The 15,637-nt window shown below is 44.5% G+C and overlaps 1 protein-coding gene across 1 annotated transcript; it reads left to right on the top strand.

Moving 5' to 3' along the window:
- Positions 1-11,237: 11,237 nt before the first annotated feature.
- LOC119337867 (tetraspanin-8-like) lies at positions 11,238-14,737 on the top strand. Its single transcript, XM_037610096.1, has 2 exons — positions 11,238-11,840; positions 14,190-14,737. Exons 1-2 carry the CDS (start codon positions 11,337-11,339, stop codon positions 14,493-14,495), a joined length of 810 nt encoding a protein of 269 aa, XP_037465993.1. The 5' UTR covers positions 11,238-11,336; the 3' UTR covers positions 14,496-14,737.
- Positions 14,738-15,637: the final 900 nt, after the last annotated feature.

The following is a 15,637-nucleotide window of genomic DNA, read 5'->3' as shown; positions in this document are numbered from 1 at the left end:
TATCCGTGTTGGTTATCTTCTTGGCTGTTTGTATAAACCATGTCGGACGTGAGCGATATATATAGGCATATCCACGCACGCGATAGGTGGTAGAAAGAAATAAATGAGATCACAACTCAACGACAATGTGGGTGGTATGTACGTGTAGCACCCGAAGATGAGTTATTGACTTAGGTTGCTACATGTTTTATAAAATGAACTATAGGAGTCTTAGTGGGATTGTACATCTACTCCTCTAACAAAGTGAGTGTGTCAGACCGGTTTGAGCCCTGGACCCGGCAGATGGCTCGGTAGGGGCCTCCGGTTTTAGATGTTAGGCCTAGGTGAGAGGTATGGGTATGTGGCCCAACTTGCACCCCTTCATCACTTGGATAGGAGTAGCGGCAGATGCTGTCAAGATGGCGGATTCAGGCATATTGTTGTTATACTTTGTAAGGTCCTCGAGAATAATCAATAAAATGGTCGTATGCATCTCCCAGATGCAGAGGCCGGGGGTCATCCTCCTTTTCGAAAAAAAAGCAAAGTGAGGTTGTTGTGCTTGTCTAGGTATTAAGATCAAAAGATATAATATAAAAAATTAATTTGTCTAGCTACAATAAGTTGTGCTAAGATCTTTTCGAAGGAAATATACCACCTCTTGTTATCTACGGAATCAATTTGACCAAGAAAATCAACGGTTGAATGATGTTGTGATACAATATAAATATTTAAAGAGTATCATATGTTATAATAAGAGTCCACCGCATTTATCTCAGGCGACGACATGGAGCAATCACATGCGAACACCTCGGTGGTCGATGGTTTCTTTCTTCCTCCCGACCACTATGCCAAAGGGAGGCAACGGGATCTTCAAGTTGAGTCCATGGCTTGCACCAGTGCAGGCTTAGTCGGACCAAATGAGCCGGCAAATTTTGTTCAATTTGCTGATTGTTTTGGACTTGATAGCAACTATATTTGCTTCCTATGGTCCTCTATGTAAAACTAAGGGACTTTGTTTTAATTTCTATTTTAGTCCTAGTCCTTTTGTAAGATGCACTGTACCACCACTTCCGAAGTGCATTTGGGGCCTTCGAGTCCCTTCCTCGTGTAAAAAAAGAGAGAGCACACCAAATAAATTTTAAGAGAGTCCAAAGAAGTTAATTTCATTGACAAAATGAAATGTCCAAGCTATTCTTGAAAAATGTTCCTTTCATTGCATAACTTTTTATTATCATAATAACACTATATCTTGATTATAATATATATATATCACAAAATACTTTTATTACAATAAAAGAATATAAAGGGGAGGCGGCGATGATTGCTTCTCTTTGCAGTTTGGTCCTCTGGACTGGCCTCCATGACATTGTTATAACCGTACTGGGGTGATGCATGACATATACTGGAGTATGGTTCTTGGATTTGCAACTCTTCCACCAGAGACAATTTCTTCTCGAGGGCGCTGGTCTAGAAAGTCGTGGCCTTGATGACGTCTTGTTGGCTGCGATCAACAACGACATGCTCGCTTCGGTGATGAAGCGGCATGCGATGGCGTGCCATCAACCCGTATGGGGAGGATGAAGACCGTCAACCCAGAGACATTGTTGTGTTTTTTCTATTTTCTGAGAGTGTTTGTACTGCTAGTTTGGTTATTATATCTGTTGGGGAATGTAGTAATTTCAAAAATTTTCCTACGCACACGCAAGATCATGGTGATGGCATAGCAACGACAGGAGAGAGTGTATGTCCACGTACCCTCGTAGACCGTAAGCGGAAGCGTTAGCACAACGCGGTTGATGTAGTCGTACGTCTTCACGATCCGACCGATCCAAGCACCGAACGTACGGAGCCTCCGAGTTCAGCACACGTTCAGCTCGATGACGTCCCTCGAACTCCGATCCAGCCGAGTGTCGAGGGAGAGTTCCGTCAGCACGACGGCGTGGTGACGATCTTGATGTTCTACCGGCGCAGGACTTCGCCTAAGCTTCGCGACGATATGACCGAGGTGGAATATGGTGGAAGGGGGCACCGCACACGGCTAAGGAACGATCCGTAGATCAACTTGTGTGTCTATGGGGTGCCCCCTGCCCCCGTATATAAAGGAGCAAGGGGGGGTGCGGCCGACCCTTGGAGGAGGCGCGTCGGAGGAGTCCTACTCCCACCGGGAGTAGGACCCCCCCCCTTTCCTAGTTGGATTAGGACTTGGGGGGAGGGAAAGAGGGAAGGGGGGCGCCGCCCCCCCTCTCCTTGTCCTATTCGGACTAGGGGGGGGGAGGGGCGCGCGGCCTGCCCTGGCCGGCCCTTCCTCTTCTCCCTCATGGCCCACTAAGGCCCATTAACCCCCGGGAGGGTTCCGGTAACCCCCCGGTGTTCCGGTAAAATCCCGTTTTCATCCGGAACCATTCCGAAGTCCAAACATAGGCTTCCAATATATCAATCTTTATGTCTCGACCATTTCGAGACTCCTCGTCATGTCCGTGATCACATCCGGGACTCCGAACAAACTTCGGTACATCAAAACTTATAAACTCATAATAAAACTGTCATCGAAACGTTAAGCGTGCGGACCCTACGGGTTCGAGAACTATGTAGACATGACCTAAAACTATTCTCGGTCAATAACCAATAGCGGGACCTGGATGCCCATATTGGTTCCTACATATTCTATGAAGATCTTTATCGGTCAAACCGCATAACAACATACTTTGTTCCCTTTGTCATCGCTATGTTACTTGCCCGAGATTTGATCGTCGGTATCCAATACCTAGTTCAATCTCGTTACTGGCAAGTCTCTTTACTCGTTCCGTAATACGTCATCTCATAACTAACTCATTAGTTACATGCTTGCAAGGCTTAGGTGATGAGTATTACCGAGAGGGCCCAGAGATACCTCTCCGACAATCGGAGTGACAAATCCTAATCTCGAATTATGCCAACCCAACATGTACCTTCGGAAACACCTGTAGAGCACCTTTATAATCACCCAGTTACGTTGTGACGTTTGGTAGCACACAAAGTGTTCTTCCGGTAAACGGGAGTTGCACAATCTCATAGTTGCAGGAACTTTGTATAAGTCATGAAGAAAGCAATAGCAGTATACTAAACGACCAAGTGCTAGGCTAACAGAATGGGTCATGTCAATCACATCATTCTTCTAATGATGTGATCCCACTAATCAAATGACAACACATGTCTATGGTCAGGAAACATAACCATCTTTGATTAATGAGCTAGTCAAGTAGAGGCATACTAGTGACTATAGTTTTGTCTATGTATTCACACATGTATCATGTTTCCGGTTAATACAATTCTAGCATGAATAATAAACATTTATCATGATATGAGGAAATAAATAATAACTTTATTATTGCCTCTAGGGCATATTTCCTTCAGTCTCCCACTTGCACTAGAGTCAATAATCTAGATTACATAGTAATGATTCTAACACACATGGAGTCTTGGTGCTGATCATGTTTTGCTCGTGAGAGAGGCTTAGTCAACGGGTCTGCAACATTCAGATCCGTATGTATCTTGCAAATCTCTATGTCTCCCACTTGGACTTGGTCCCGAATGGAATTGAAGCGTCTCTTGATGTGCTTGGTCCTCTTGTGAAATCTGGATTCCTTTGCCAAATCAATTGCACCAGTATTGTCACAGAAGATCTTCATTGGTCCCGATGCACTAGGTATGACACCTAGATCGGAAATGAACTCCTTCATCCAGACTCCTTCATTTCCTGCTTCAGAAGCAGCTATGTACTCTGCTTCACATGTAGATCTCGCCACGACGCTTTGTTTAGAACTGCACCAACTTGCAGCTCCACCGTTTAATATAAACACGTATCCGGTTTGCGATTTAGAATCGTTCGGATCAGTGTCAAAGCTTGCATCGACGTAACCATTTACGACTAGCTCTTTGTCACCTCCATATACGAGAAACATATCCTTAGTCCTTTTCAGGTATTTCAGGATGTTCTTGACCGCTGTCCAGTGATCCACTCCTGGATTACTTTGGTACCTTCCTGCCAAGCTTATTGCTAAGCATACGTCAGGTCTGGTACACAGCATTGCATACATGATAGAGCCTATGGCTGAAGCATAGGGAACATTTTTCATTTTCTCTCTATCTTCTGCTGTGGTCGGGCATTGAGTTTGACTCAACTTCACACCTTGTAGCACAGGCAAGAATCCTTTCTTTGCCTGATCCATTTTGAACTTTTTTAAAATCTTGTCAAGGTATGTGCTTTGTGAAAGTCCTATTAAGCGTCTTGATCTATCTCTATAGATCTTGATGCCCAATATGTAAGCAGCTTCACCGAGGTCTTTCATTGAAAAACTTTTATTCAAGTATCCCTTTATGCTATCCAGAAATTCTATATCATTTCCAATTAATAATATGTCATCAACATATAAAACTAGAAATGCTACAGAGCTCCCACTCACTTTCTTGTAAATACAGGCTTCTCCAAAAGTCTGTATAAAACCATATGCTTTGATCACACTATCAAAGCGTTTATTCCAACTCCGAGATGCTTGCACCAGTCCATAAATGGAACGCTGGAGCTTGCACACTTTGTTAGCACCTTTTGGATCAACAAAACCTTCTGGCTGCATCATATACAACTCTTCTTCTAGAAATCCATTCAAGAATGTAGTCTTGACATCCATTTGCCAAATTTCATAATCATGAAATGCAGCAATGGCCAACATGATTCGGACAGACTTAAGCATCGCTACGGGTGAGAAAGTCTCATCGTAGTCAACTCCTTGAACTTGTCGAAAACCTTTCGTAACAAGTCGAGCTTTATAGACAGTAACATTACCATCAGCGTCAGTCTTCTTCTTAAAGATCCATTTATTCTCAATGGCTTGCCGATCATCGGACAAGTCAACCAAAGTCCATACTTTGTTTTCATACATGGATCCCATCTCAGATTTCATGGCTTCTAGCCATTTTGCGGAATCTGGGCTCATCATCGCTTCCTCATAGTTCGTAGGTTCATCATGGTCAAGTAACATGACTTCCATAATAGGATTACCGTACCACTCTGGTGCGGATCTTACTCTGGTAGACCTACGAGGTTCAGTAGATACTTGATCTGAAGTTTCATGATCAATATCATTAGCTTCCTCACTAATTGGTGTAGTTGTCACGGGAACTGGTTCTCGTGATGAACTACCTTCCAATAAGGGAGTAGATACAGTTATCTCATCAAGTTCTACTTTCCTCCCACTCACTTCTTTCGAGAGAAATTCCTTCTCTAGAAAGGATCCATTTTTAGCAACGAATGTCTTGCCTTCGGATCTGTGATAGAAGGTGTACCCAACAGTCTCTTTTGGGTATCCTATGAAGACACATTTCTCCGATTTGGGTTCGAGCTTATCTGGTTGAAGTTTCTTCACATAAGCATCACAGCCCCAAACTTTAAGAAACGACAACTTTGGTTTCTTGCCAAACCACAGTTCATAAGGCGTCGTCTCAACGGATTTTGATGGTGCCCTATTTAACGTGAATGCGGCCGTCTCTAAAGCATAACCCCAAAACGATAGCGGTAAATCGGTAAGAGACATCATAGATCGCACCATATCAAGTAAAGTACGATTACGACGTTCGGACACACCATTTCGTTGTGGTGTTCCAGGTGGCGTGAGTTGCGAAACTATTCCGCATTGTTTCAAATGTAAACCAAACTTGTAACTTAAATATTCTCCTCCACGATCAGATCGTAGAAATTTTATTTTCTTGTTACGATGATTTTCTACTTCACTCTGAAATTCTTTGAACTTTTCAAATGTTTCAGGCTTGTGCTTCATTAAGTAGATATACCCATATCTGCTTAAATCATCTGTGAAGGTGAGAAAATAACGATATCCGCCACGAGCCTCAACATTCATCGGACCACATACATCTGTATGTATGATTTCCAACAAATCTGTTGCTCTCTCCATAGTTCCGGAGAACGGTGTTTTAGTCATCTTGCCCATAAGGCACGGTTCGCAAGTACCAAGTGATTCATAATCAAGTGATTCCAGAAGTCCATCAGTATGGAGTTTCTTCATGCGTTTTACACCGATATGACCTAAACGGCAGTGCCACAAATAAGTTGCACTATCATTATCAACTCTACATCTTTTGGCTTCAACATTATGAATATGTGTATCACTACTATCGAGATTCAATAAAAATAGACCACTCTTCAAGGGTGCATGACCATAAAAGATATTACTCATATAAATAGAACAACCACTATTCTCTTATTTAAATGAATAACCGTCTCGCATCAAACAAGATCCAGATATAATGTTCATGCTCAACGCAGGCACCAAATAACAATTATTTAGGTCTAAAACTAATCCCGATGGTAGATGTAGAGGTAGCGTGCCGACCGCGATCACATCAACTTTGGAACCGTTTCCCACGCGCATCGTCACCTCGTCCTTGGCCGGTGCTCGCTTATTCCGTAGTCCCTGTTTCGAGTTGCAAATATTAGCAACAGAACCAGTATCAAATACCCAGGTGCTACTACGAGCTCTAGTTAGATACACATCAATAACATGTATATCACATATACCTTTGTTCACTTTGCCATCCTTCTTATCCGCCAAATACTTGGGGCAGTTCCGCTTCCAGTGACCAGTCTGCTTGCAGTAGAAGCACTCAGTTTCAGGCTTAGGTCCAGACTTGGGTTTCTTCTCTTGAGCAGTAACTTGCTTGCCGTTCTTTTTGAAGTTCCCCTTCTTCTTCCCTTTTCCCTTCTTCTTGAAACTAGTGGTCTTGTTGACCATCAACACTTGATGCTCCTTCTTGATTTCTACCTCCGCGGCTTTCAGCATCACGAAGAGCTCGGGAATAGTCTTGTTCATCCCTTGCATATTATAGTTCATCACAAAGCTCTTGTAGTTTGGTGGCAGTGATTGAAGAATTCTGTCAATGACACTATCATCAGGAAGATTAACTCCCAGTTGAATCAAGTGATTGTTATACCCAGACATTCTGAGTATATGTTCACTGACAGAACTATTCTCCTCCATCTTGCAGCTATAGAACTTATTGGAGACTTCATATCTCTCAATCCGGGCATTTGCTTGAAATATTAACTTCAACTCCTGGAACATCTCATATGCTCCATGACGTTCAAAACGTCGTTGAAGACCCGGTTCTAAGCCGTAAAGCATGGCACACTGAACTATAGAGTAGTCATCAGCTTTGCTCTGCCAGACGTTCTTAACGTCGTCAGTTGCATCAGCAGCAGGCCTGGCACCCAGCGGTGCTTCCAGGACGTAACTCTTCTGTGCAGCAATGAGGATAATCGTCAGGTTACGGACCCAGTCCGTGTAATTGCTACCATCATCTTTCAACTTTGCTTTCTCAAGGAACGCATTAAAATTCAACGGAACGACAGCACGAGCCATCTATCTACAAACAAACATAGACAAGCAAGATACTATCAGGTACTAAGTTCATGATAAATTTAAGTTCAATTAATCATATTACTTAAGAACTCCCACTTAGACAGACATCTCTCTAGTCATCTAAGTGATCACGTGATCCAAATCAACTAAACCATAACCGATCATCACGTGAGATGGAGTAGTTTTCAATGGTGAACATCATTATGTTGATCATATCTACTATATGATTCACGCTCGACCTTTCGGTCTCCGTGTTCCGAGGCCATATCTGCATATGCTAGGCTCGTCAAGTTTAACCTGAGTATTCTGCGTGTGCAAAACTGGCTTGCACCCGTTGTAGATGGACGTAGAGCTTATCACACCCGATCATCACGTGGTGTCTCGGCACGACGAACTTTGGCAACCGTGCATACTCAGGGAGAACACTACTTGATAATTTTAGTGAGAGATCATCTTAAAATGGTACCGTCAATCAAAGCAAGATAAGATGCATAAAGGATAAACATCACATACAATCAATATAAGTGATATGATATGGCCATCATCATCTTGTGCTTGTGATCTCCATCTTCGAAGCACCGTCATGATCACCATCGTCACCGGCGCGATACCTTGATCTTCATCATAGCATCGTTGTCGTTTACGCCATCTATTGCTTCTACGACTATCGCTACCGCTTAGTGATAAAGTAAAGCAATTACAGGGCGTTTGCATTTCATACAATAAAGCGACAACCATATGGCTCCTACCAGTTGCCGATAACTTCGGTTACAAAACATGATCATCTCATACAATAAAATATAGCATCACGTCTTGACCATATCACATCACAACATGCCCTGCAAAAACAAGTTAGACGTCCTCTACTTTGTTGTTGCAAATTTTACGTGGCTGCTACGGGCTTAGCAAGAACCGTTCTTACCTACGCATCAAAAACCACAACGATAGTTTGTCAAATAGACTCCGTTTTAACCTTCACAAGGACCGGGCGTAGCCACACTCGGTTCAACTAAAGTGAGAGAGACAGACACCCGCCAGCCACCTTTAAGCACGAGTGCTCGTAACGGTGAAACCAGTCTCGCGTAAGCGTACGCGTAATGTCGGTCCGGGCCGCTTCATCTCACAATACCGCTGAACTAAAGTATGACATGCTGGTAGGCAGTATGACTTATATCGTCCACAACTCACTTGTGTTCTACTCGTGCATATAACATCAACGCATAAAACCTAGACTCGGATGCCACTGTTGGGGAACGTAGTAATTTCAAAAAATTTCCTATGCACACGCAAGATCATGGTGATGGCATAGCAACGAGAGGAGAGAGTGTATGTCCACGTACCCTCGTAGACCGTAAGCGGAAGCGTTAGCACAACGCGGTTGATGTAGTCGTACGTCTTCACGATCCGACCGATCCAAGCACCGAACGTACGGAGCCTCCGAGTTCAGCACACGTTCAGCTCGATGACGTCCCTCGAACTCCGATCCAGCCGAGTGTCGAGGGAGAGTTCCGTCAGCACGACGGCGTGGTGACGATCTTGATGTTCTACCGGCGCAGGGCTTCGCCTAAGCTTCGCGACGATATGACCGAGGTGGAATATGGTGGAAGGGGGCACCGCACACGGCTAAGGAACGATCCGTAGATCAACTTGTGTGTCTATGGGGTGCCCCCTGCCCCCGTATATAAAGGAGCAAGGGGGGTGCGGCCGGCCCTTGGAGGAGGCGCGCCGGAGGAGTCCTACTCCCACCGGGAGTAGGACTCCCTCCCCCCTTTCCTAGTTGGATTAGGACTTGGGGGGAGGGAAAGAGGGAAGGGGGGCGCCTCCCCCCTCTCCTTGTCCTATTCGGACTAGGGGGGGAGGGGCGCGCGGCCTGCCCTGGCCGGCCCTTCCTCTTCTCCCTCATGGCCCACCAAGGCCCATTAACCCCCGGGAGGGTTCCGGTAACCCCCCGGTGTTCCGGTAAAATCCCGTTTTCACCCGGAACCATTCCGAAGTCCAAACATAGGCTTCCAATATATCAATCTTTATGTCTCGACCATTTCGAGACTCCTCGTCATGTCCGTGATCACATCCGGGACTCCGAACAAACTTCGGTACATCAAAACTTATAAACTCATAATAAAACTGTCATCGAAACATTAAGCGTGCGGACCCTACGGGTTCGAGAACTATGTAGACATGACCTAAAACTATTCTCGGTCAATAACCAATAGCGGGACCTGGATGCCCATATTGGTTCCTACATATTCTACGAAGATCTTTATCGGTCAAACTGCATAACAACATACTTTGTTCCCTTTGTCATCGGTATGTTACTTGCCCGAGATTTGATCATCGGTATCCAATACCTAGTTCAATCTCGTTACTGGCAAGTCTCTTTACTTGTTCCGTAATACGTCATCTCATAACTAACTCATTAGTTACATGCTTGCAAGGCTTAGGTGATGAGTATTACCGAGAGGGCCCAGAGATACCTCTCCGACAATCGGAGTGACAAATCCTAATCTCGAATTATGCCAACCCAACATGTACCTTCGGAAACACCTGTAGAGCACCTTTATAATCACCCAGTTATGTTGTGACGTTTGGTAGCACACAAAGTGTTCTTCCGGTAAACGGGAGTTGCACAATCTCATAGTTGCAGGAACTTTGTATAAGTCATGAAGAAAGCAATAGCAGTATATTAAACGATCAAGTGCTAGGCTAACAGAATGGGTCATGTCAATCACATCATTCTCCTAATGATGTGATCCCACTAATCAAATGACAACACATGTCTATGGTCAGGAAACATAACCATCTTTGATTAATGAGCTAGTCAAGTAGAGGCATACTAGTGACTATAGTTTTGTCTATGTATTCACACATGTATCATGTTTCCGGTTAATACAATTCTAGCATGAATAATAAACATTTATCATGATATGAGGAAATAAATAATAATTTTATTATTGCCTCTAGGGCATATTTCCTTCAATATCTCAATGCTTCTCTCGGAAAAAAGAGATATCTACTTATCAAAAAAGAGATATTCTAGAATAAACGTCCATGTATTTAAAAACAAACGTTTACATATCTCAGAAAGGGCGTTTGGACATTTGCTGCAAGAAAGGAGAACATATGAAAGTGAACAAAAACGTAGCATGTTCGGTGCGTGTCATAGAAATGCAAATCAATAGAGTTGGTGGCTGTAGAAAAACACCGCTGGCTGCACGTGTTGCTTGCTGCAAAAAGGAGTTCGCGTCTTGATGAAGTCGTGCTCGTGGACTAGACTATTAGCATTCTGTTCCCGGCTTCCCCTCCACCTTTTCCTGTGCCAAGCATGCACACAAACGCAAGAGCTGGGGTTTCTGGCACGCACACTGAAGTGCCAAGAAAGATGGTAGCATCTCGTCGTCAACTAGGAACAGAAAGGCTCCACTTTATACGTGCAGTTGCTTTTGTCACTCGTTTGGTGGCATGGAGTCATACAATGCAAAACGATGACAAAAACATAGATAACTTGTCAAATTCAACAATAAGCTTATTTACATATGCGTTTCATGTCGGCTAAAACACCGCAAACTATTCAAAATTTGTACTTGAACTATCAAAACGCCATATGATTACAAACGGAGGGAGTACAAGACAATAAGTTACACGTAGAAGATGGTAAAAGTTCGTTTATAACTATGGAGTGGCACACGAATCTGAATTATGGCCGGTCTAAATGATAAAAGCAAGAAAAAGTAGAAAAAGGGTGCCCCCTTTCCGAATCTCCTTTTTGTTTTCCCGGACACCCTTTTCGAATCCCAAATTCGAAATCCCTCACGCCCCACGCTAAAAACCCCACACACCGCCCACCGCAAAGCACCGCACGCCTCCCACCTACTCGAACCCCCCACCCCGCCCCGTCACGCGCACGGCACAATCCCCTCGAGGGAAGCGAGAGCGGCGGCGGCGGCCATGGCGCGGTGCAGCAACGGGCTGCTGGGCCTGCTGAACGCGGGGGTCCTGGTCCTCGCCCTCGTCGTCCTCGGCGGCGGCATCTGGCTGAGCCACCGCGCCTCCACCACCGACTGCGAGCGGTTCCTGGAGCGGCCGGTCATCGCGCTCGGTGCCCTCCTCCTGGCGCTCTCCCTCGCGGGGCTGGCGGGCTCCCTCTGCCGCGCATCCTGCCTCCTCTGGCTCTACCTCGTCGCGCTCTTCCTCCTCATCGCGCTCCTCCTCGTCTTCACCGTCTTCGCCTTCGTCGTCACCAACCGCGGCGCCGGCTCCGTCGTCTCCGGGAGGGGCTACAGGGAGTACCGCCTCGGGGAGTACTCCACCTGGCTGCAGCGCCGGGTCGAGAACGCCGACAACTGGGCCAAGATCCGCAGCTGCCTCCGCGACGGCGGCGTCTGCCAGAGGTTCGGGGCCAGGGGGGAGTCGCTGCAGCAGTTCGTCACCAACAACCTCTCCCCGATTCAGGTCGATTTCTTCGCTTGTTCTTCACTCTTATGAGATAGATGTGGTTTAATGCTTGCAATTTTGGGGGTTAATCGAATTGTTATGAACGCATTTAGGTAGAAAATAAATTCCCTGCTGCTACTGCTAGTTGGATTTGGGGATGCGAATCGATTGGTCTCGCCCCGGGGACTCGAAATTTCATCTCCACTGAAAAATTGTAGGAAGATTGGTAGGTCGAACGAGTGGCAGTGCATCTGGAGTTGGTACAGATTGTGTGTTGAGTATTCCACAGGACCGGTAGAAGAATCGTGGGATCCCATCTCCGCAAGGACCACCACACGTGACACTTCAGTTCGCATGAATAATTGCTCTGCAATTTCCATGCTATGCTACATTGTCGATTAGTGACTTGATTTCTGTACCACTGTCTTCCACTGTGCTGTACTGCTGTCGTTTCCCCTCTTTGCTATATTGCTTGGCTGTCTATTTGTCTATTACTCCCTCCATTCCACAATGTAGTGCTTCCTCTATCCACGTGCTTTAACTTTGACCGTAAATTTAACTATCAAGACCGATTGCGGCGGGGGCAAAAGTTATATCAGTGAATTCGTATTCGAAAGAAGTTTTTAATTATGTAACTTTTTCTCCCGCCGCAGTCGGTCTCGTTCATTAAATTTATGGTCAAAGTTCGACCTCGGGAAGCGTGGGCGCACTATATTTTGGAATGGAGGGAGTATGTGCTAAGCTGCTAATGGATACAGCTAGCCTGCCTTTTCTTGCTGCGTGGCAATGCATTATATTGTGGTAGGGTGATGGTGAAGATTAATGGAAGATTTGAGCAGTGGTCACTCCTAGTGCTAGCAATTCAACTTGATTCATTGAGTCTGGTTCATGGCATGCTTGGGTACAAATTGATGCCACTAGATTTCAGTACTACTTTTTGAGGATGTTCATGAGATTGTTGTTTATTTGTACGCCATTCTGACGAAGGAATGACCTTGTGGTAGGATTTGCGTAAACGTTACTCGATTGTGGACTTGGTGTACCCATGAAATTTCTCACATTGCATAAACTGTACTAAGCTGTGGGAATACTGTGTTCATGTCAATTGTAGTGTCCACTTACGAAATTTGAACCCTTGACATAATTGTACTGAAGACTTACTGCATCTATGAGTTGCCTTCCTGGAGGTAGTTTCTTTGGAGTGCCACTTTAGCTTTTGCCAAATGCAAATATAGGATGTAGCTGACCTGAAATCCTGAATACATCATTCTTTCTGTATGTGTAATCCACTAGTATTACATCATTGTATTACATACAATTTCTATGCTACATTGTCAACTAGCTACTTAATTTCTGTACCATTGTCTTCCACTGTTGTACTGCTGTGGTTTCCTCTCTTGCTGTTGCTTGGCTGTCTATTTGTCTAATAGTATCATGCCAAATAGATACAGCTAGCCTGCCTTTTCTGTCTGCATGGTAATGTGTTATGTTGCGATAGGGTCTGGTAAATTTTAATGGAAGATTCGAGCAGTTGTAGAGACTAGTGCGAGCTATTCAACTTGATTTACTCAGTTTGGTCATGGCATGTTTCTGTACAAATCGATTCCACTTGATTTCACTAATTTTGAAGATGCCCATGATATTGTTTTGCTGTACTCTATTCTGATGAAGGAATGGCCTTGTGATAGAATTTGCATAAACTTTACTGAATTGCAGCTTGGTGCTGTGAAACTTCTCTTATTGCAATCCCTTTTTTTTTGACTATCCCCCTGCTCCTGACTATGACTACCGTAATTCTCCCTTGTTGCGTGTGGGAATACCTTGTTCATGTCAATTATAGCATCCACATGTGAAACTGAAACCTTCGACATTATTGTATTGACTTACTTTTCCTGGAGGTGGTTTCTTCAGAGTTCCACTTTAGCTTTTGCGAAATGCAGAAACGGGGTGTAGCTTACCTAAATACAGTATTCTTTCTTTATGTGTAAACCATTGTTATTACCTTTTGTGGCTTTATAAGCACTATACCTGCACTTCCATGGTATGCATTATCATGTTACCCCTCCCCTCCTGTGAAGCTTCTGCCATTTGTGGCTTCATAAGCACTATACCTGCACTTCCATGGAGGAACTATGTATTCTTGCAAACCAATATACTGATGTTTTATCTTTGGTCTGACCCTGAATGATGCTTCCGTACTGTTGTCAATGATACTCGCATGCAGACCATCAAATATTTTGTATTTGTCTTGTGCATTTCTGCCTTGACATTTGTCTTTGAATTGTGTTTTCTCCAATGCTAAAACTGTTGCCGAATTACCAAGTTCTGTTTTCTGCAACTAACACACACTATCTATCTTGTGTCCAGTCTGGATGCTGCAAACCCCCAACCGGGTGCAACTTCACCTACCAGAGCGAGACCATGTGGAACAAACCTCCTGGCTTCAACTCTACCAATGACCCTGACTGCAACACGTGGTCGAATGATCCGAGGGCCCTCTGCTATGACTGCCAGTCATGCAAGGCTGGCGTGCTCGCTAATGTGAAGAATGACTGGAAGAAAATCGCCACCGTCAACATCATATTCCTCATTTTCCTCATCATTGTCTACTCTGTTGGGTGCTGCGCTTTCAGGAACAACAGGCGGGACAACTCGTACCCAGCCTGGAAGTGAGTGAGATGCCTGGAGGGGCTTGGCTTAGGTAATTAGGATGATGTTCAGTGTTAATGGTTGGCTCATGGTTGTGTGTCAAGCAACACTAACGTCTATGCTATAGCGCTGATGATGTTTGAACTGTCGATAGTTGGTAATGGTGCATGCTTGCTATATTTGCTATGCCGACCTCAAATATATCGTTTATGGAGGTTCCTGTTATCATGATATGAGATATGTTCAGAAGTTGTCTGTGATCTTTTCTGTTCTTTGCATAGCATAGAGTCAGTCTATTGCTTCTGTCTGGAAATGCATTGTTGATCTTCCATGGATTCTTAACTAGGAACCCCAGAGACCATAGTCGACTTTATTGGATCCTTCAGAATGTACAAACAGAGAAGCTGCACTCATTTTGCTGCCATGTGCGCTTGCTTTGATTTGCATCTATGGTAATTTTGTCTCACTGCATCAAAGATGGCTTATGAATGTACACCCTGATGTTTTTTAACCTTGCTCTTCACCTATGAACCATGTGTCATATGCACCTCAAAGTTTTCAATGGCTCAAGTTTCTAGTACGTCTTGGTCTACTAACATGGCAGTCAACCCAAGCTGAGGTTTCTGCCCAAGATTTTTTTACATAGTACTACATGTGGCCCTTATTATAGACTGTTAAAAGTTGCATGTTTTTGGGAGAACAAATTAACATTGTACTCGAGTTTCAGCTGCTCTAGAAAGCGTGTAGCTACCTCGCTAGCATTGTACACTGATCGGACCTCCATGAAGAACAAGAGAAAATCCTGAAGTATATTCTTCACCGCTTTGCACATGGCAAGGTTGAATCTGGCGGTTTCCCTGACCATCATGGAGACCATGTCTTACTTTTCTCAGAGGAACATCCACCTGGTAACTCTGTCTCCTTTTCTCAAGTACCCGGTGAGTCAGTTAGACCCAGATTTACTGCATGCCAATGTAGCAAGTGAATTACTCCCTTTTTCTGGGACTATTAGCCCCATCGTATTTAGGATCAAGTTTTCACCTAGGGCCAATGTTGCAGACTAGTGCATCACAACTAGTCCAGCACTCACAAGTTGTTCTTTTCCTAATGCCTTCCCAATCTAATGTGTGCGCTCCGTATTTCATCGGAACACGACTTCAACAAGA

The sequence above is a fragment of the Triticum dicoccoides genome, chromosome 7B, assembly GCF_002162155.2.
Source record: "Triticum dicoccoides isolate Atlit2015 ecotype Zavitan chromosome 7B, WEW_v2.0, whole genome shotgun sequence".
Taxonomy (NCBI): Eukaryota; Viridiplantae; Streptophyta; class Magnoliopsida; order Poales; family Poaceae; genus Triticum; species Triticum dicoccoides.
This window is presented reverse-complemented; position numbering and strand designations above follow the sequence as displayed.

Excerpts from the sequence above, each read along its gene's own strand:
- LOC119337867 (XM_037610096.1), top strand. The coding sequence starts at position 11,337 with ATGGCGCGGTGCAGCAACGGGCTGCTGGGCCTGCTGAACGCGGGGGTC. Across the intron at positions 11,841-14,189 it reads ACAACCTCTCCCCGATTCAG|TCTGGATGCTGCAAACCCCC; the intron begins GTCGATTTCTTC and ends TCTTGTGTCCAG.